At 36.0% G+C, this 19411-nt stretch overlaps 1 protein-coding gene across 22 annotated transcripts in view; it reads left to right on the forward strand.

The window, feature by feature from the left end:
* The window catches only part of cac (cacophony), a 503311-nt gene that overhangs the window by 220366 nt on the left and 263534 nt on the right, over window positions 1-19411 (forward strand). For 18 of the 22 annotated variants that reach the window (XM_067783980.1, XM_067784000.1, XM_067783983.1 and 15 more), the window contains exons 4-5: window positions 8888-9206; window positions 10033-10172. In XM_067783980.1, the coding sequence (XP_067640081.1) occupies window positions 8888-9206; window positions 10033-10172 (459 nt within the window). Of the gene's footprint in view, window positions 1-8887; window positions 9207-10032; window positions 10173-14375; window positions 14477-19411 lie in introns of all 22 variants that reach the window. The other 4 variants (XM_067783991.1, XM_067783979.1, XM_067783982.1 and 1 more) reach the window with 1 other exon arrangement.

Consider the following 19411-nt stretch of genomic DNA (forward strand, 5'->3'; position numbering starts at 1 on the left):
ATTTTAATTAAAACATAAAATCTCGCAAAGTTCCTAATACCTAAATAGTTAATTGTGAAATTTATTTGTACAAGCATACATGTGTGATTGTATGCATAAGTGTTTACGAACATACAAATGTCAAGCACCATGGCAGACGTCTTGATGCTTTCAAGCCTTTTTTCAGTAGACGTATCCGGTTTATTCTCATATAGATAAGTTCGTACATAAATATGGTCTGTACGTAGTTATACTCTCTTCAATGAAGATTTAAAAACGAGTTTACCCACCAAACATGCAAACGACCTAACAATTTTTTAAAAGAAAGTCATAAATCGGACCGTTTACTAGGGTTGGCGACAGAGTGCTCGCTATAAGTTATGATAGGCGAGGAACTATATCCAGCAAAGGACCATCAACATCAATAACACACCCTAAAACCTTCGGGGAGTGTCTTTCTCGGTAATACAACAACACTCTCTCGTCAGCTTAAATAACAAAACAAGTAAGGAAGGCTAAGTTTGGGTATAAGCGAACATTACATACTAAGCGGAGAGCTTAGCTGCGTTGGTTTCGTAGGGTTTCGTAGATGGTTTATAAGTGGTTTTTAAATCCATATCACATACATTTGTGAAATATCGACCAAATTGTAGACCAAGGGTGACTTTTTTGGAAAGATGTTCCTTCATCCTTTGTCAAATAAGAGCAAATCACCATGTAGGAAAATGAGCCTAGGGTAACCCTGGAATGTGTTTTTATGACATGGGTATCAAATGAAAGGTATTAAAAGGGGTGGGCCTTAGTTCGATAGGTGGACGCCTTTTCGGGATATCGCCATAAAGGTGGACCAGGGGTGACTTTATAATGAGCGTGTACGATATGGGTATCAAATTAAAAGTATTAATGCGGGTTATAAAAGGGTTGTGTATGTGGTTCGAGATATCGACCAAAATGTGGACCAGGGTGACCCAGAACTGCATCTGTCTGGCACCGCTACTTTATTTATATATGTAATACCACGAAGAGTATTTCTGCCATGATTACAAGGGCTTTTGATTTCGCCCTGCAGAACTTTTTCATTTTCTTCTACTTAATATGGTAGGTGTCACACCCATTTTACAAAGTTTTTTCGTATTCGGTATAGAATTAAGAAATTTTCGATATCGAAAAAATGGGCGTGGTCATACTCAGATTTCGCACATTTTTAATACCAAGATAAAGTGAGTTCAGATAAGTACGTGAACTAAATTTAGCAAAAATATATCGATTTTAGCTCAAGTTACCGTGTTACCGGCCGAGCGGAAGGACAAACGGTGGACTGTATATAAAAACTGGGCGTGGCTTCAACCGCTTTCGCCCATTTTCACAGAAAACCGTTATCGTCATAGAAGCTATGGCCTTACCAAATTTCACATGGATTGGTAAATTTTTGTTCGACTTATGGCATTAAAAGCATTCTAGAAAAATTAAATGAAAAAGGGCGGATCCACGCCCATTTTTAATTTTTCCTTTATTTTTGCATTTTGTTGCACCATATCATTACTGGGGTTGAATTTTGACATACTTTACTTATATACTGTAAAGGTATTAAATTTTTTGTTAAAATATGACTTAAATATTTTTTTTTTAAGTGGGTGTGTTCGTTATCCGATTTTGCTAATTTTTATTTAGCACACATATAGTAACAGGACTAACGTTCCTGCCAAATTTCATTATAATATCTTCAACGACTGCCAAATTACAGCTTGCAAAACTTTTAAAGTAGGCGGTGCCATGACCGTTGTCCAAAATTTTACTAGTTTTCTATTCTGCGTCATAAGATCAATCCACGTTTCATCGCTTTAACTATCTTTGGTAATGAATTATCGCACTTTTTCGGTTTTGCGAAATTTTCGATATCGAAAAAGTGAGCGTGGTTATAGTCCGATTTCGTTCATTTAAATAGCGATCTGAGATGAGTGCCCAGGAACTTGCATACCAAACTTCATTAAGATACCTCAAAATTTACTCAAGTTATTGTGTTTACGGACAGACGAACATGGCTAAATGAATTTCTTTTTTCGCCCAGATCATTTTGATATATAGAATTCCATATCTATCTCGATTAGTTTATGCCGTTACGGTGTACCTTTAGGCGAACAAAATTAATATACGATTTGTTTGAGATAAACTTTTTTCGAATTGGCAGGCGAGAATAGACTCCAACTCTCTACCATTGGTACTTCGTAAGCTTTTCTATCCGAAAAAAAAAATAATATTCCGAGTGTAAAACTTCGGACCATGTTGCATCAACACTCACCACATTTGTTGTGTCTTTGGGAAACACACTCGAAAAAATATTTACCTAAAATAAGGAAAACATTTCTTAAAAAATTGACTTTAAATTTAAAGGAAGATTTCGATTTAATAAGTAAGAATCTTTTATTTTTGTATAAACTTTTCATTAATTTGATGGAAAATTGTTCTTCTTCTAAAACAATTCGGGGTCAAAATCTATTTTTTTAAATTACAATAGCTCTGAAATAATGAATCGGATCAGTGACATATTTGATCTAGTGATCATGCGTAATCGTTGGACAAATACGTTGACAGCATCATATTTATCGTTTGAGTGAAATTGGTTATCGATCCATGATACAAGGAAAGATATAATGTTAATTTTTAAGAAAACTATTCGCCGTTTCTACTTTCTATGACGAAATGCCAGATACCATTATTTTTAATAGCTATTTGCCACGTTATTTGGAAACTTTTTTTGAGTGCATGTAAAAAAATTGTGGAAGAAGAAATGGCGCAATTTCAAATAAATAAGGATCAATGAGGAGGCGGGAGGGGGGTCGAACGAAGAAAATGCCGGTACGAACTCACGACAGATTTGATACAACAAGTAATAAAAACCAACGAAATAGAATAAAGTTATAAAAGTGTATTTAAAACGATAAATACATAGGTATACAAACAAAGTAAATATATGGATTTGTAGTTACAATATGAAGTTAATCACAATAGAAAAACATAGAGATTAACTATAGGACACAATGATGGCTGGATGCGATTCTGACGAAAGTTATCAAAAGAATCTACGTTCCAGCCAATCATTAGTTACTTCTCTCCTAGTATGCAAGTGATCACCGGTGATTTTCCAATGACAGAGTTGCTTTGTAGGGAACTGCTGAATTGGGAGAACACCAGCGATTCCCAACCATTGCAAGCCTTTTGGCTTCAACAATCAACATGTAATTCGGCACCAGAGCTTAATCTGTTAAGGATTCTATATGTATGGTCACTTTGTGGCCAGATTAACATTTAAATGTAAATTGAAAGGAACAATACCTGCCAGACTATGAATTTGTTCAGAAAAAAGTTCTGCGCGGTACCGCCTTCCAGAAAAGTAGTTGCCAAATTGCAGTTGTATCTATAATGGTATACTAAATATGTACGCTGGGTATATCTCTGTGCTCATAAAGATATGTGTATGTATATATACAACTTCTAAAATAAACCTTGCCAAGTGAATAACTATATGTACATACATAGTTGATAATGTGAGAATAAATTAAAAAAAAATGAACAAAATGTATATTAAAGTGATTACCAACCTGTGCATTTTTTCCATGAACAAAAACCCAGAGTAATGCTTAATAAAGAGTAATGAAAATGTTTTTACTACGATGAGACAATCATGTGCCAAGAAATTGAATATTATGGAAATTTTAATTAGAGGAAAAATATATTTCCAAACAACTTATTTATGTCAATTTGTATTGCAGTATAACATTTGGTAAATGTCTTCATCATTATAGGCGCTTAACTGCCTAAGCAATTTTAGTCAAGTCATGACAACCTTCCCTGTTTGGCGATAACTGATGCCAATTGGGAGAACCAGTGCAGATTAAGTCTACCTCCGTCTGTATCTCTCAACTCAGTGGAGGTCTACCGTTTCTCTGTTTCCAAATACGAGTGTCGATTGAAATACTTTCTCGGCGGGACCTCCTCAGTTCGCATAACATGACTTAGCCAGCGAATCTCTTGTCAGCGCCAGCAGATGTAGGAAGTGCGGGTTAGAAGACGAAACAATTGAGCACATTTTGAATTCGTACCTTGCTGTTAGGAATAATTCAGCTATTAGATCTAGAAGCGGTAATTGGCCTAGGTACCAGAAAGCTTCCGGTATTTTCCGAGAGGATGAAGTTTTTATAACAGATGTCGTCGGTTTTGAATGGGTTTTTCAGTGTGGTCGTTAAACAAAAAACTCATTCAGTCTATGTGAGATCCTCACAGACCGGCCATTTCAGCCAAACCTAGCCTAATATATGGCTTCTGTTGCCAAGCCGCTGTTGCATATACTTAACTTATCATTAAGGTCAGGTATTTTGTTTAGATGAACGTCTACTTTTGTTTAAGCCATTCATCTTAATATATAAAAAACACGTGTCACAACCTTTTCGGCCGCGATGGACTCCTAAACTACTGAACCGATTTTTAATTTGTTTTGCACCCCGTGAGTAGTTTGATCTAACTTGAAACATAAGATAGGAAACTTTTATAGGCACAATATTATTTTATTGCAATTTTTTTTTATTCGTCTTACGTAATAATAAAATGTTACGTATACGCAGTGGCACTCATATTTTCAGGTGGTGCGGATCAGTGAGCTGCAATTATTCATGTTTTAAGGTTATTAGTGGACTAACCAAAAAATTAGTATTAGTGCGTACACAAACAAAGAATATCAAGCACTTATATCCACTAAAACACATTTACATAGTCATGCTTCATAAAATGAATAACCGCTCATAAGCCACGAAGCAGTTCAGTATTCAATTGTCTTATTGAGCAAGAAAGTCAACTGTGTTATACGAAAACACTAATTTGAATCAGTATGACTAACAGTACAATAAAATGAATATAGTCATATCAGTCTTCTGACTGACCCCCTTCAGGGGTTCTGAGGGGGCTTATACAATATGGATATCAAATGAAAGCTGTTGATGAGTGCTTTAGTACAGAGTAATATATTATCCAGAGACGGACTGGGACTGGGATTAGGACTAGGACTGTGACCAAGACTCGGAGTGGGACTGGGACTGAGACTCGGAGTGGGACTGAGACTTGGACTGGAATAAAATACATACCACCCTCTGGGACAGGCAATAAGGGATATAGAATAATGAGAAGAAATTGAGAGAAGAGAAAAGAGAGAAGGAGATTGAGAAAGAGATAGAATGAGACGAAGATGGAGACAGATGAAGCGAAAAAGACGGAGGGAGGAGTGAACAAAAGGATTAGGAAAAAGTGAAGAGGGAGGAGGGCAGAGTCAGACGGAAAAAATGTATTAAAATGTATGCAGATAGGCCAAATTTAGGGCAGGACAACGTCTGCCGGGTCTTCTAGTAAGAGTATAAATAATCATGATGTTTCAAATTATCGTCCAAATAATCCTATGCCAAAACTTTTCGAGAAACTGTGATGGTAAAATTATCGTCAGAGATTAAACGCTATAATAACCTGATAAAAAATCAACAATGCCGCGGCCGCTGATGAATTGTCTGCGGAGCTATTCAAAGAAGTTAGTAAGGCGAACGATTGGAATCTAAGCGTTCTTTGCCAAGTCCACAAGAAAGGGAACCCTGCAAATTTAGTCAACTGTCGCGGAATCAGCCTTCTTAGAAACGGATATAAGGTCCTGTGAATAGCATAAAAGTACAAACAAAAACTGGCGGCTGTAGGCCTGGTAAATCTAGAACGACCAGAATTTCACTATTCGCTTACTCTTTTAAAAAAAAAAACCAAAAAACACATGACACACATCACCTCTTCGTCGACTTTAAAGCCGCCTTCGACAGCGCGGAAAGGAGCTGACTTTTTGCCACTTCGTCTGAATTTGGCTTCCCCGTCGGATTTGGGGAGAATCTCTTCGAGCTAGTCGAAACTAAATGAGGTTTCAGAAGGGGTTGCCAAATCCACAAGAAAGGGGAACCCTGAAAATTGAGTCAACTGTCGCGGAATCAGCCTTTTTAAAATCGGATGTAAGGTCTGTCAAGAGTATAAAGGTATAAAAAATTAAAAGTGCGTCTTTAGGCCTGGTAAATCTAGCCACGACCAGAATTTAACTATGCGCCTAATATTTGAAAAAAAGCGAAAAAACATGACACACATCACCTCTTCACCGACTTTAAAACCGCCTTCGACAGAATGAAAAGGAGCCGCGTTTTTGCCGCTTCGTCTGAATTTGGTGTCCCCAGAGTGACCTCTTCGAGCCGGTCCACAAGAAAGGGGACCGTGCAAATTTAGTCGCCTGTCGCGGAACCAGCCTTCTTAGAACCGAGTTTAACTGTGCGCCTAATCTTTGTCGACACAACTGGCAGGAATGAAACCAATTGTGTTTTGCGAAAAGAAATAAAAACACAATTATTAGTAATTGTACATAGGAATATGTAGAATAATTAAAATATGTCTTTAATTCGTCAGTACGTATTAATTTAATATCACAATAAAGGAATTTAGGAACTTACGTTTTGTGTGTTTTGATTATTCAAAGATGAGAAATGAAAAAACCGCGAAAAAAGTCATGACATGGTGCGATTTCTTTAACCTGATGATGGAGGAAATATTACAAGCTGCAGAACTTAACATTATGTTCTGTAAAAGCCTGCAATTACTGGCATATGCTGACGACATTGATATAATTGGCCTGAACACCCGCGCCGTGCGTCCTTCTTAATCCAAACTGGAAAAACAAGCGGAAAAATAGGTTTGATGTTAAGTGAGGACAAAACGAAGTACCTGCTGCCATCAATGAAAGAGTCGACGCATATGCGTCCTGTCATCCATGCTAATGTTGGCAGCCATTATATTGAAATAGTAAAAGAATTCGTTTACTTGGTAAGCATCGTTAACGCAAACAACAACACCAGCCTTGAAACCCAGCTACAAATCGCTCTTGCCAATAAATGCTATTTAGGACTTGGGAGGCAATTGAAAACTGAAGTGCTCTCTCGGCAATGAAAAATCATGCTCTTATCGCACCTGCACTAATATAAGGCACATAAGCGTGGATAGTGACAATACTTGATGAGTTCGCTCTGGTGTTGTTCGGGAGAATAGGTGCTTAAAGCATGCACGCGCTTTTACCGTTTGCGACAATGAGTACCGAAGAAGATTTAGTGCTTAGCTATAAGAGCTTTACGCAGATATCTATGTACATAGTCTGACTAGGCCATGTTATGCAAATGTTAGATGATGATCCGGCCAAGAAGGCGTTCTTATCGGAACTCGCCTAGGGAAGTAGAGGCACCGCGCGGCCCTACTCCGCTTGAAGGACCAAATGGCAAATGATTGAATTTTATAACTTCTGAACCAAAGGTCTGGTATGTAATATCATTGAAAAGCGGGGTCACCAACCGAAACTGTGGCTGTGATGGTAGGAGCAAAATAATCGTTGTGACGGTGGTTTAGTCGTTGATTAACGAGCAAGGAGGCAGCACGTTTATTTACACCCAAAAAATAATTCGTAAATATAAAATAATATTAGTACTTTATTACTTCAGTCTAACAAGAATTAAAAAAAGATATTGCTAGCACTAAGCAATTCAAACATTCTGCTGATGAGCGTTTGCTCTCTCCTCTCCCGATGTTGCTACCATTGTTTACTACATAGTTTGGCACAGGCATGCTTAACGAACGAAACGATATCATTTCGTTACGATAATCAACGTTAATAAACGAAACGAAGTCATTTCGTTTCGTTTATTAACGTTAAGAACGCCAAATAACGTTAATTTGACGATCTTAACGTTAATAAACGAAACGAAGTGACTTCGTTTCGTTTATTAACGTTGATTATCGTAACGAAATGATATCGTTTCGTTCGTTAAGCATGCCTGGTTTGACAGCTTAAATTGAGGTTATGTAGCGAAATAAGTGGAAGGCAGTAAAAGAAGTCAGTCGAATGGTGTGGGACGAAGAACAGAGTTGCATTGCATCAATATACCTTCAATCTTTTTATCAATATTACAGATAACATTATTGATATAACTAAATATTTAAATATTAGCAAAACATTTCTCTTAATTACTGCAAATAAGGTGACCTAATTGCTATATATTCTAAAACTGGCAAAGTTTATGTCCATTTAAATATTTAACTTGAATTTTCTAGAAAATTTTCATAACATGGCCATTAGTGTTGTTTGTGTCTGTGTGCTAATTTTGAGCTACAGCTGTTAGTTGCTCTACTTGCTAAGAGAATAATAAAGTGTTTATTACTTCACTATCTGACGACCTCTGCTGCAAGTCATATACTCAGAAAAGCGCATATGCCTAAAATGAAAAAAAAATTCCAAAAAAAAAATTTCTTATTTTTGTATACAACTTTTCACAAATTTTAAGGGATACATTTTTCTTCACTTTTTTTTTTTAAACAAGATAGTTGATTGAACTTTTCTAACAATATTGACATGTACGAGTTAGCTCATTGAATAAGAGTACTCGACAGTTACAGAATGAAATTTAAAAAATTTTTTTTTTACAAAATTTTCTCCAATTTTAAGAGACTTATTCCTATACTATAACCAAGGAAAAAAACATCTTAGTTGTTGAGAAAATTACTTGCCTAGATAAAGGGAAGCGTTCCTATAGCGCAAAATCAATTCCAGTTTTTCTTCGTAATTAGGAATTTTTAGATAAGTTTTTTTTTTTTTTGAGTGCAGACTGAATCAAGTAATATAAAATATGAAAACAGCAACCGAGATAAATTTAAATTCCTCATAGCAATCGATATACTTAAAATCTCTTAATTTTTCTATTATCTTTATTAAACATTTATGATTTCTGTATTTATTAAATTTACTCGAATTTAAGCTCAATATTTCTTAACCATTTTCTTATTTTTTTTATTCCAATTTTAGGTTGGCGGCGGCTCAGGAAGCGGCGCTAGCAGGGCATCAACAGGGCTCCACAAGCGGGGGGCACTCGGGTCGAAGGGGAGCCCATCGCTTAGCTGATAGAATGGGTGGCCCAAAGAAAGACGACACACCACCTGGTGGTGGTCCAACATCATTATTTATCCTTGCCGAGGATAATCGAATAAGAAGAATCATGAAATTCATAATAGAATGGCCGCCCTTCGAGTACGCTGTGTTAACGACAATCATTGCCAACTGTGTTGTGTTGGCTTTAGAAGAACATTTACCTGAGGGTGATAAAACAGTACTGGCTCTGTCATTGGTAAGTCAATATTTTTTTTAAAGTAAATGAAGGAAGTTATTAAATATAAAGTAGTTTTGTATCAACTGTACGTATGATATTGATATATGTACGTTAGAGCGGGTCAAATTGTATGGACGGATTTTTTCCCATCAGGAGTATAGCAAAAACGTAATCTACAGATGATTCTAAGAAACATTGCGGAAGACACCATAGCTCTAGGTCCGATTTCGAGGTCCCCACTTCTGCAAAGTAGATATTTTGCATTTGAATGTAGGGTTTGGCCAAAAAATCTTCATAGCTTCTGATAGAATTATAGGAAAAATATCATATTGGGCTTGCTTTAAAGGTATTTTAAGTACATTTCAGAACCTGTATTAATATCTATAGTGTTTTAGAATTTTAGTAGAGATATCAGACTTAAATTATGAGAAGTTAGCCGAAAATGAACTTTTAACTATTATATTATCATTTCTAACAAATTTTTTATGGAGAACTATTTTTTTTTTACAGCTAAAATAAGTTCTGAACATTTCCAACAACTTTTATTCAGACAGTTTTTCTTTTTTCGAATTCGTTTTATTAGAAAAAAAATTTCAAAATAAAACCTATATTTTCAAGTAATAAGCAAAAATTCGACTCAGAGCTATGGAGTCTTCAGCAATGTTTCTTAAGATCATCTGTAGATTACGTTTTTGCTATACTCCTGATGGGAAAACAATTTGACCGGCTCTAATGTACGTATATTATATTTATTAAATATCTATCATCAGAGCGTGAAATTAATTTATATATTCATATTTTTTTGTCTTTGTTTCAATTTGTTGTAATTCTTTAATGCATTTAGGAAAAAACGGAGACCTATTTTTTATGCATTTTCTGTGTAGAAGCATCGCTCAAGATCCTTGCCTTAGGGCTTGTTCTGCATAAACACTCCTATCTCAGGAATATTTGGAACATCATGGATTTTGTCGTCGTAGTAACGGGGTAAATAGACTTTTTTCATTTTTTTGTGGCATAGAACAAATATTTTTTAGTGTATTGAATATTTCAATGTCACTAAAAGAATTTGCGATAATAGTTTTGGTAGTGGAAAATTAGTTCCTAGTTTATCTATGTTGATATTGTTTTCTACAATTTTCAAATTTAGTGAAAAAATTACTGGAACTAATTTTTCATTACCTTTTTACCCAGCTATGCATTTTTTTGGAGCTATCTCAAATGAAATCAAATACTTTGATTTTCCAAGCAGAACAGTAAAAATCTTTCATATTTAAACGAAAAATATATACCTCATATACATAAACACACATTCCTTAAACACTTATTTTCATTATATTACTAACAGAAAGGTAAACAAAAAACATATTTTTTATTTCAATAAAAAGCTAGCATTGCGCCATAGTTGGGCATAGTGCAATAAATAACGGAATGAACTTAGATTTCTCTATCTCAACTTTTTAGTAAACTAAAATTTACAAATAAAAAACACGTTCCTAGCATTCGAAATCAGCAATCACTGGTTTTAGAGAAATAAAAATCAGAGCTCACGATTTCGCGTGTATCGGCTTCTCGCGAGATTCCCGAATCTCGAAATAATCGTAAGGCTCACGCTTTTTGACACTCAATTTAGGCCTTCAGCAGACGAATCGGCTCGTCGGCGTATCGTACTCGTAAGAAGCGTCGGAAAGACAGACATGTTTTTTAAATGGAGAACGTCATACGACTTGTATGCTTCTCGTACTCGTACAAATATCGTTGCTTCTATAGGACTATCGTACAGCATGATCGTAATTTTTCTCATGAACGAGAGCCCATTTCTTAATTGTTTATATTTTTTAAAAGATAAATAAAGAAATATTTTTTTTTTTTTGTTGATTTTCCGACAGGGTGGATAAATGATGAATATTGCAATGATTTTCCGTCATCCCTTGTCAAATTTGGTTTAGAGACAAACCGGTTTCGGCGTTGTGCCATTATCAGTGTCGTTTTTATTTATTCTTTTCGTGAAGCTCTTAAACATGACTGGTTTGACAACTAGATCCCTTGTTATATGGTCGAGGCCGTTGGCCGTTTGGAGTCCGTGATTGCCAACTACTTGGTAAAAGGTGGAAAAGTTGCTGTGGTGCGATGCGAACAGTTGAATCTATCTGGACTCTTCTATAAAAACAAAATTAGATATTTGGAATATTTGCAGAAACGGTAGAACATCAGTCCAGCTCGTGATACTTATTACTTCCTTCCTCCATCTAGGAGTTTCTACCAGCTGTACGAGGTATGATTTCACATAAAACTAAACGTTTTCAAGCAGCTCTTGCTTTGCTTGCCTTCGCGTTGCCGTACTCTAAACGTGCACGTGTTTGTGTAACAACTGATAAGCCCAACCTCACATTACGTTCCGATCGCAAATACTATCAAGTCGGCCGTCGGTATCAAATGCTTCGTCCTCATATAGGTTCGTCCTCATCCAAACGGAGTTGCTAGTGTTGCTCATCGGTAACGGCAAATTTCTCTTCTCCAGGATTTGGCGATCGTGGTGGATAGTAGATTTACCACATTTATCTGAAGCCGCACTGATATGGTCCAGCCTATCCACTGACTTTATGGCGCAGTCTTTCGCACAATAGGCTTGAACCCTTTACTAGGTATTATGTAGGCGGATACCTTGGTAGGCTACGCGGCTTGTGAAGTGTCGAGCACACTTAAGTTCTAATCCAATGCATAGGAGTTGATTAATGGGTATTAACAGCTCTTTGCTTAATTGTTTTAAAAGCTCGGCGGGTTATCTGTCGTTAACCTCCAACCGGTTATCCTTAAGCCGAGATAATGCTATTCTCCCTTCTTCACATTCAGGTGGCGGAAAGTATATTCCGGCATGAGTGCCTGTGGTAACGGGTTCGTCATGTTCAAGGTCGCCGCTACTACTTCTGCAGGAATCTGCCCCGGTCTTCCCTCAATTTATAGGTGAAACGGCTTCGTTAGGTTAGAATACTGAAGTAGTCCTCGTGCTTGACAAACCCGGCAGTTTGCACTTCCACGGTACGTTCCCTTATGATGTTAATATTATGGCATAGACCTCCGCATTAAAGAGCGGTATGTCCTGGACGTGAACTGTCTTCACATGACTCAACCCATCATTTCCATTCTAATGTGGGACAAATGCCCCTTTAAGGTACAGTTGATTCGCTTCTCTTTTATAAAGTAAATTTAAATAAATTTTTCATCACTCTATATTTTGACAACTCGTATCGTCATCGTCACTTTATGAAAAATGTGAGTAAGATATGATGACGAGACGACTCGTTTGGGGAGGGCCTTAGTTGCAATATTTTACAGAATTTACGATTTCTACATGAACACAAGCGAAATTCAAACAAAAATCGTAAGCTCTACATATAGTATGTACTGCCAATTCAGCGACTAAATCGAATGTCAAAAAGATCGGGAGCTTTCCGAAATAAGGGAGCCTCGCGAGAAGTCAAGTGCTAAATTTTTCCACTCTCGGAACTCTCGCTTGATAAAATCGGTTATAATGAAAATGAAATAACGCGTCACAAGTTCAACTCTAAGTATTTCAAATGCGTTTCTACAATATACTAATAATATTTGCTTAAACTTGAAACATAATGCATTTTGCTCAACTCTGCATTGCTTGCAATATCTCAAAAGAAACTTCATAATTCATGTTATCAAATAACGGGCTGTTGTGTTCAATACACTAAATAACAATAAGGTGCCAAAGTTTCGGAGCGCTCACATTATTTCAATTCAGTTTTCAATGTCAAAAGCATTTCTAAATTTGCTTTTACTTCGAGTTTACTGTGACCTCCGGTTATGACTTCACGAGCTATACTGACAAGTGTTATCTATCGAGAATCTTAACTTGTGTGCTATTTTTGGCACTTCATCGGTAGCTCAGAATTTATTATCAGCAACTGTGTGTGTTGCATTCAGCACATTCTGCTCAGTAGTTTCTACCTTCGATTTCCTCGCTTTGAACTGTCCATTAGTTCTGTATACGAAGAAAAGTTCTGTAAGCTAACCCCCAATAATAAATATCGGCATTATCCATTCATAAACCGTGATACTGCTGTGTGCCGGGTCCTACATAAATTATTCTAATATTAAAACAGTTCGATGCAATGGCAAGGATGGTGAGGCACTCCTGTCCATCCTCGATCCCACCACAGTTGAATTCACCGCTTCGTTGACACTTGGTTATTCAAGCCCAACGCATTCTGAATCGTGTCAACTTCCAAGCAGCTTGAACCTGTAGCTAACATGGAGCTCCTAACAAAGCTTCCCTCTCATATGTACATATCAATCAGAAACTCCTACGCTTTTGTAGAAACAATGACAGACTAATTATTCTGAAGTCATTTGGTATAAAATAAGAGCTCCTACCGGCTTTTGCAATGTATTGTATGTGACTCTGACCAAGTTCTAAGACTTTGCAATATAGTGTTATTTGGGGTAAATTGTGTAAATCAAAACCAACAAGCAACAGGATATCCTCCAAGAACTTTTTAAGTTAGGCTTGAATAATTCCATTGGATATCGGTATTAATGGCAAACATAAATTGGCTCTAGTGCTGGGAGGATTAGGTTGTTGCCGCGAACTTTTTTTTTTGACATATCGATGATATATCAAAAAAATTGAGTAGTGTATTGAACACATAAAATTAACTATTTTGACATGTTTTACATGTTTCATACATTCTCTAATTTAAATTATCATAAAAACAATAACGTAAATAATCACGAAATATACTCACTTTTATACTTCTATCTCTATATATGTACATAGCAATTTCTTTAACGCTATTTGTACAATGATATATTTATTTATGCATATATCAAATATATTTCTTTTAAATTTTATTTGCTAATTTAATTTTTATTTAAATTTGCAAAAACGAAACAACCTGACATGCCAAAAATTAAAACATTATCTAACTTGTCAAATGCACACACGTAATCTTATTGATGATTGATATCAAATCTACGTACTAAACAACAACAACTTTTGCACGCTTTATATATACTATTCAAATTTAAATATAAATGAAAACAAAAAAAAAAAAACAAATATTTATCAAAACATGCATGGCCACTATTTTGTATGTGGGTGTGTACGTGTGCGTACGTATGCCTGTTCGGTGGGCCCTCGTCTGATATGGTGGGCATTAGCGCTATGACGATCTTTGCCGAGGCCAATATAGATGTCGATTTGCGCATGTTGCGCTCGTTTCGTGTACTCCGGCCGCTCAAACTAGTTTCAAGAATTCCAAGTAAGATTTCCAGCGTACGTGTACATAATATATTAAATTCAAATTTAAAAAAATTTAAGTAGAATGACCTATAACTAGGGCAACACAAAATATGCTAAAAAACAGTTACATTTATTAATTTATAATACTAGCGAAAAAATTTAAAATATATAAACAATTTTTTTTTGCCTTCTGCTTTTAATCTATCTACATATGTGAATAGCTAATAATAATAATAATAATAATAATAATAATAATAATGCAACAATATTATGTTTTTATACAAAAATATGCTCCACGAAACACACACGTATAAATATTTGATTAGTTTTGTTTGGGTGTTTAATAAAAAATGTGTTTTTGCATACTTTGGATTGCCCTGCTTATAACTTTTTTCATTGTTTTATAGGCCAGTCTAAATAAATAACTGATTAGATGAATTAGATATTTATATTTTAAAATGGGAAATAGATTTAACAAATAAAGTACTCAAACCATGTTTTTTAAGGTAACGTGGCTAGTTAACTAACCAAAGCTAGTAAAATTATTAATATTCTAGTCAAAGCTGGTGGCTTAACGAAAACCTAAGAGCAGTGAGTCGACACAAGAATATATTGAGAGGAATATCTACTACTTGCTTGTGGAGTCTGTCTGTGAACTACGGGATTTCTTTTATTATAATTAATTAAAATAATAATTTAACATAAGAAAGCCTATACGAAAAAAAACTTAAAAACGACGAAAACAGCTGATAATTCGTCATAGAATTCCTTCCCTGAATGTGGACAAACAATTTTATTCAAAATTACAACTATTTTTTTTTCCTTAGTTATAATGCATCTCTAAAGCAGAAAGTGTTCCCTGCAAAATGGAAGGAATCATCCATTATACCCTTTTATAAAAGAGTAAGAGTCCACTGTTAGCGGTCGTAATTTCCAAATAGTAAAAGACTTTGTTTATAGGGGAACCAGCATTAACACAAACAGCACTCTTTCCAATACTATGCTACTTTGGATTAAGAAGGCAATTGAAAAGTAAAGTCCTTCCTCGGCAAACGAAATCATGATTTATCAAGTCACTTATCGTACCCGTCCTGCTATCATCGAGCTCTTTATGCCTATCTTTCTTCTGTAGTGACTGTGTCTTCAATCTGATCTCAATAACTTTTTTAACCGGTGTAATGCTAACAGCATGGAGTTTAACCTGAAAAAATCAAGTGAATTTGCTTCACTAGAAAACCAGTTCCAGTTAAAAGACACATCACTTCCTACTGCCAGAACTGAGTAAACAACGAGCTTCAAAGATTTATGTAGGTGTTACAATGGATGCTAAGCTTAATTTTGAACCTCATTGTAGAAAGGAAACGGGCTCTGACCTTTGTTAAACGTTGGCCTAAGGAGTTCAAAGATCTGTACCTTACCAACACGCTTTAACACCTTGTTAGTTAGACCACTCGTGGAATATGCATCAGTTGTATGAAAAGCGTCGATTCAAGTTCATCGCGATAAACTAGAATCGGTGCAAACACAACTTTTCCTTTTTGCCTTAAGAGGCTTCCCATGAGATTCAGAAAGAAATCTTCCTTCTTACTGCAGCCCTCTCAAAACATAATCAGCTCCCATATTACAGAGTCGCAGAGAGATGCTTGGTATCTTATTTGTGGTAAAACTTACAAGAGGGATGATAATAATAAACAGCTTTTTGCTCAGTGAGATTTGGTGTAATGTTACGTTTAGGCTCTCGAGATATTTTCAACTAGTTTCCTTATGTACTTACAGATCTAATTTTGAACTTCATTAATCTCTCTGTTGTCTGTGTCAAGATTTCATTACAATAATTTTGATGCCTCTGATTCGCTTTTCCTAATTAAAAAGCATATACTTTTTATCCTAAGTAATTAAAAACAGTAATTCGGGCGGGGGGCTTTGAACCACGTTCGTTGCAACCTCCCAGGCATCAAAGCCTTACTTGCAGTATTAAAGATGTATTCTGCTGCTCTAAATGGAGTTCATTCTGACAACATCATATACAATACAAAACACAAAAAATTTTAAAGCCACTATAAGCTAGTTGTACTGATGATAAGGTATGAAAGCAATTTGTTAAGGAATAAAAAAAATGGGGATTGGTGGAATACAAGTCCACCAATCCTCAATGGACTTCTGCTGCTCGTTCATCACTCAAGTATGATCGATTGTGTCTAGAAATCACGGCCATGCCAACAGCAATACTCATTAATACATAAATTATATTTCCTACAACCACGACTTCACACTATGGCTTGCATTTTCGTCCTTTCCGACTTCAACAACAACGTTACTCTAAACTGAATTAAACTTCACAATATGTAAAAAAATATTCATGAATATCTTTGATCTTACGTTTATAGTCTTAAAGATTTACCAAGCTGTAGACTAAATAAATAAATGGAGTAAATTATATAAAGAAATAAATTGTGTAACTCTCACGGCCAATTGTTTCATTCCTAATAGCTGGAGTCTTAGCCTGGAAAGCGCACAACACGTGCTCAATCGTTTCCTTCTCCAACACACACTTCCCACATCTACTATCACTGTCTAGGGATAATTTAAAGCCATCTGACGATAGAAGGCTGTGTCCAGTCAGAATACCCGCCATTAGTCTACAGTCCTCTCCTTTCAGTAATAAAAGTAACTTTGTTAGTCTACGTTTGTTATACCTGTTTTCGACGTTTTACAGCCCCACGTTTAAGTGGACGCCTTTCCCAGTTGGCCGATCACGTGACACTCTCGCCTTCACTTCATCTTGCTCAACCTATTTGGTACGTCTACAGATACGATTCGAGCTAGTTCATCCGATTTTCCATTCCTATCTATTCCCATATGCCTTGGGCCCCATAAAGATGCATACTTCTCCCTATCTTGATTCTGTCCAGGTTTATATGTTGTGCTAGTCGAGTTTAGCTTAATTGATGCTTAGCTGTCAATATAACAGTTGACGCGGCTGCCGTTTAAGCTATTGTTTCGAGTTTGGTTACGGCCGCTACTGCCGCCTGGAAAACGCTATAGTGATCAGACATCTTATAGGATTTGTTTATTTCCGGATCAGCACATTATACCGCAGACCCTACACCTTCTACTACTTTGGAACCATCGGTGTATACGTGTATCGCTTCGTGCGCCATTTGGGCACACTTGCGCCAAACATCCACACATTTTGCGGCTCTACAAACTCCTTCGAAGCGCAAATACGGAATCAGATAGTCTGTTCGTCCTGTAATTGATGGCGTCCTATTACTATGGTCGTACGGTCTGCGCTCAAGCTGCCCGAGGCACTTAGCGTCGTTGCAGTTTTTAACGTTATGTTCTCCCCCACCAAGTCTATAGATGGAATGTGCAGAATAGCTACCGTACAGCCCTTGGGGTTGTTTTTATGGCCCCCGTAAAGCTAAGCAATGATAGCCTGCATACCCCTACACAATTTTTTGAGTAGCTAGGTTGCTTTTTTATGGGGCTCTTAAACACACAAGGACTCCATAGCATAGGGTAGGCTTTAAAATTGCTGTAAATACTCAATGATAGAGTGAGGGCGATAGACACCAATTACACCCAACATTCTTTTACATGCATAAGTGCTGAAGAGGTCCTTTTCACTCTTTCCTCTACGCTAAGTTTCCATGACAACTTACTGTCTAAAATGATTTCTAAATATTTTGTGCAAGATTTTGTCCGCAGGGTTACCCCTTCTAGCTTAGGCCTGGTCCGATTCGGGCTCATGAACCTCTTAGTAAACAAGACCATATAAACATTCTCCGCGTTGGCTGTCAACCCCTTATTTTATGCTTAGGAGTGTACATATGTATATCCCCAGGCGCCTGATCCGTCAAAGAGCTAATTGTTGGAAGACACTTTCAACTAGTGGTAATTGCAAATTTCAGTAATCAATTTAGTTAATAAAGGCACGGAAATTAAATATATTATAATTTATGATTTTTTCAAACATACCTGATAATATTCGATGTTCGATATTTAATATATCCAGTCGGTTGAATGTCAAAAATTAATCAGATTATTCCATTTTCTGAAAAAAAAAGAAAACTTAATAATTAAATTGTTCGCGCGCCAAGCGAATTCAAATTATCACGAATACTTGAAACTATCTTGTGCTCACTGCTCGAAGGCTCTTATCATTATAATTATAGTTATATTATGTTTATAATAAAACTAATACCATCTAACTATTTCCGGACATGTAAACCGATTAAATAAGTAACGTACTTTTAGTTCCGATCTAACTTTGATGTACAACAAATATATTAAAAGAATAGAAAAATAGATTAAAAGTGTTGACATACAGCACCACTTAGAACTAATGAACGGAGCACTTATTCCAATAAAAGTTCGGCATCGACAGGCGGTGATGAATCACAGAGAAAAACTAATAAAGTATCACTTTTTATTCATTAAACAGAAAGGGAAAATAACGCTATATATTTTTTTATAAACTTGGCAAACATTAGCGAAACATTCCAACCATTGCCAATGCAAAAATTAGCAGTTCATTCAGAAACAATGTATTTATCGATTCCTAACAGCAATTTTAGTGTATCCAACATAAATAAATTATACAGTGGAAGTTATTGAAAGTTATAGTTGCAAGTGGCTTAATTCAAAGGAAATTAGTTGGTAATATATTACTATACTAGAGGTGAGATAATCCCAACCTTTTCTTAGAATTTCTCCCTTGAAAACCTTCTCCAATAAAACTTTATTATTGCTGGTTACACTAAGTTGTTGCTCATTATATTTTTTGAATGTATCCATTAAATACTCAATTCCTTATATGGCATGTATGGGGTATTTTCGTGTTTTAAACTCCAAAATGGCCCATAAGCTCGAGTTTATGGCGCAATGTGAATGCCATATTAGTTAAAGTTTTTGTTATCGAAAATTTCCTTCAAACCTTACTTATTTAGAT

The sequence above is a fragment of the Eurosta solidaginis genome, chromosome 4 (assembly GCF_040869045.1).
Source record: "Eurosta solidaginis isolate ZX-2024a chromosome 4, ASM4086904v1, whole genome shotgun sequence".
Lineage (NCBI taxonomy): Eukaryota > Metazoa > Arthropoda > Insecta > Diptera > Tephritidae > Eurosta > Eurosta solidaginis.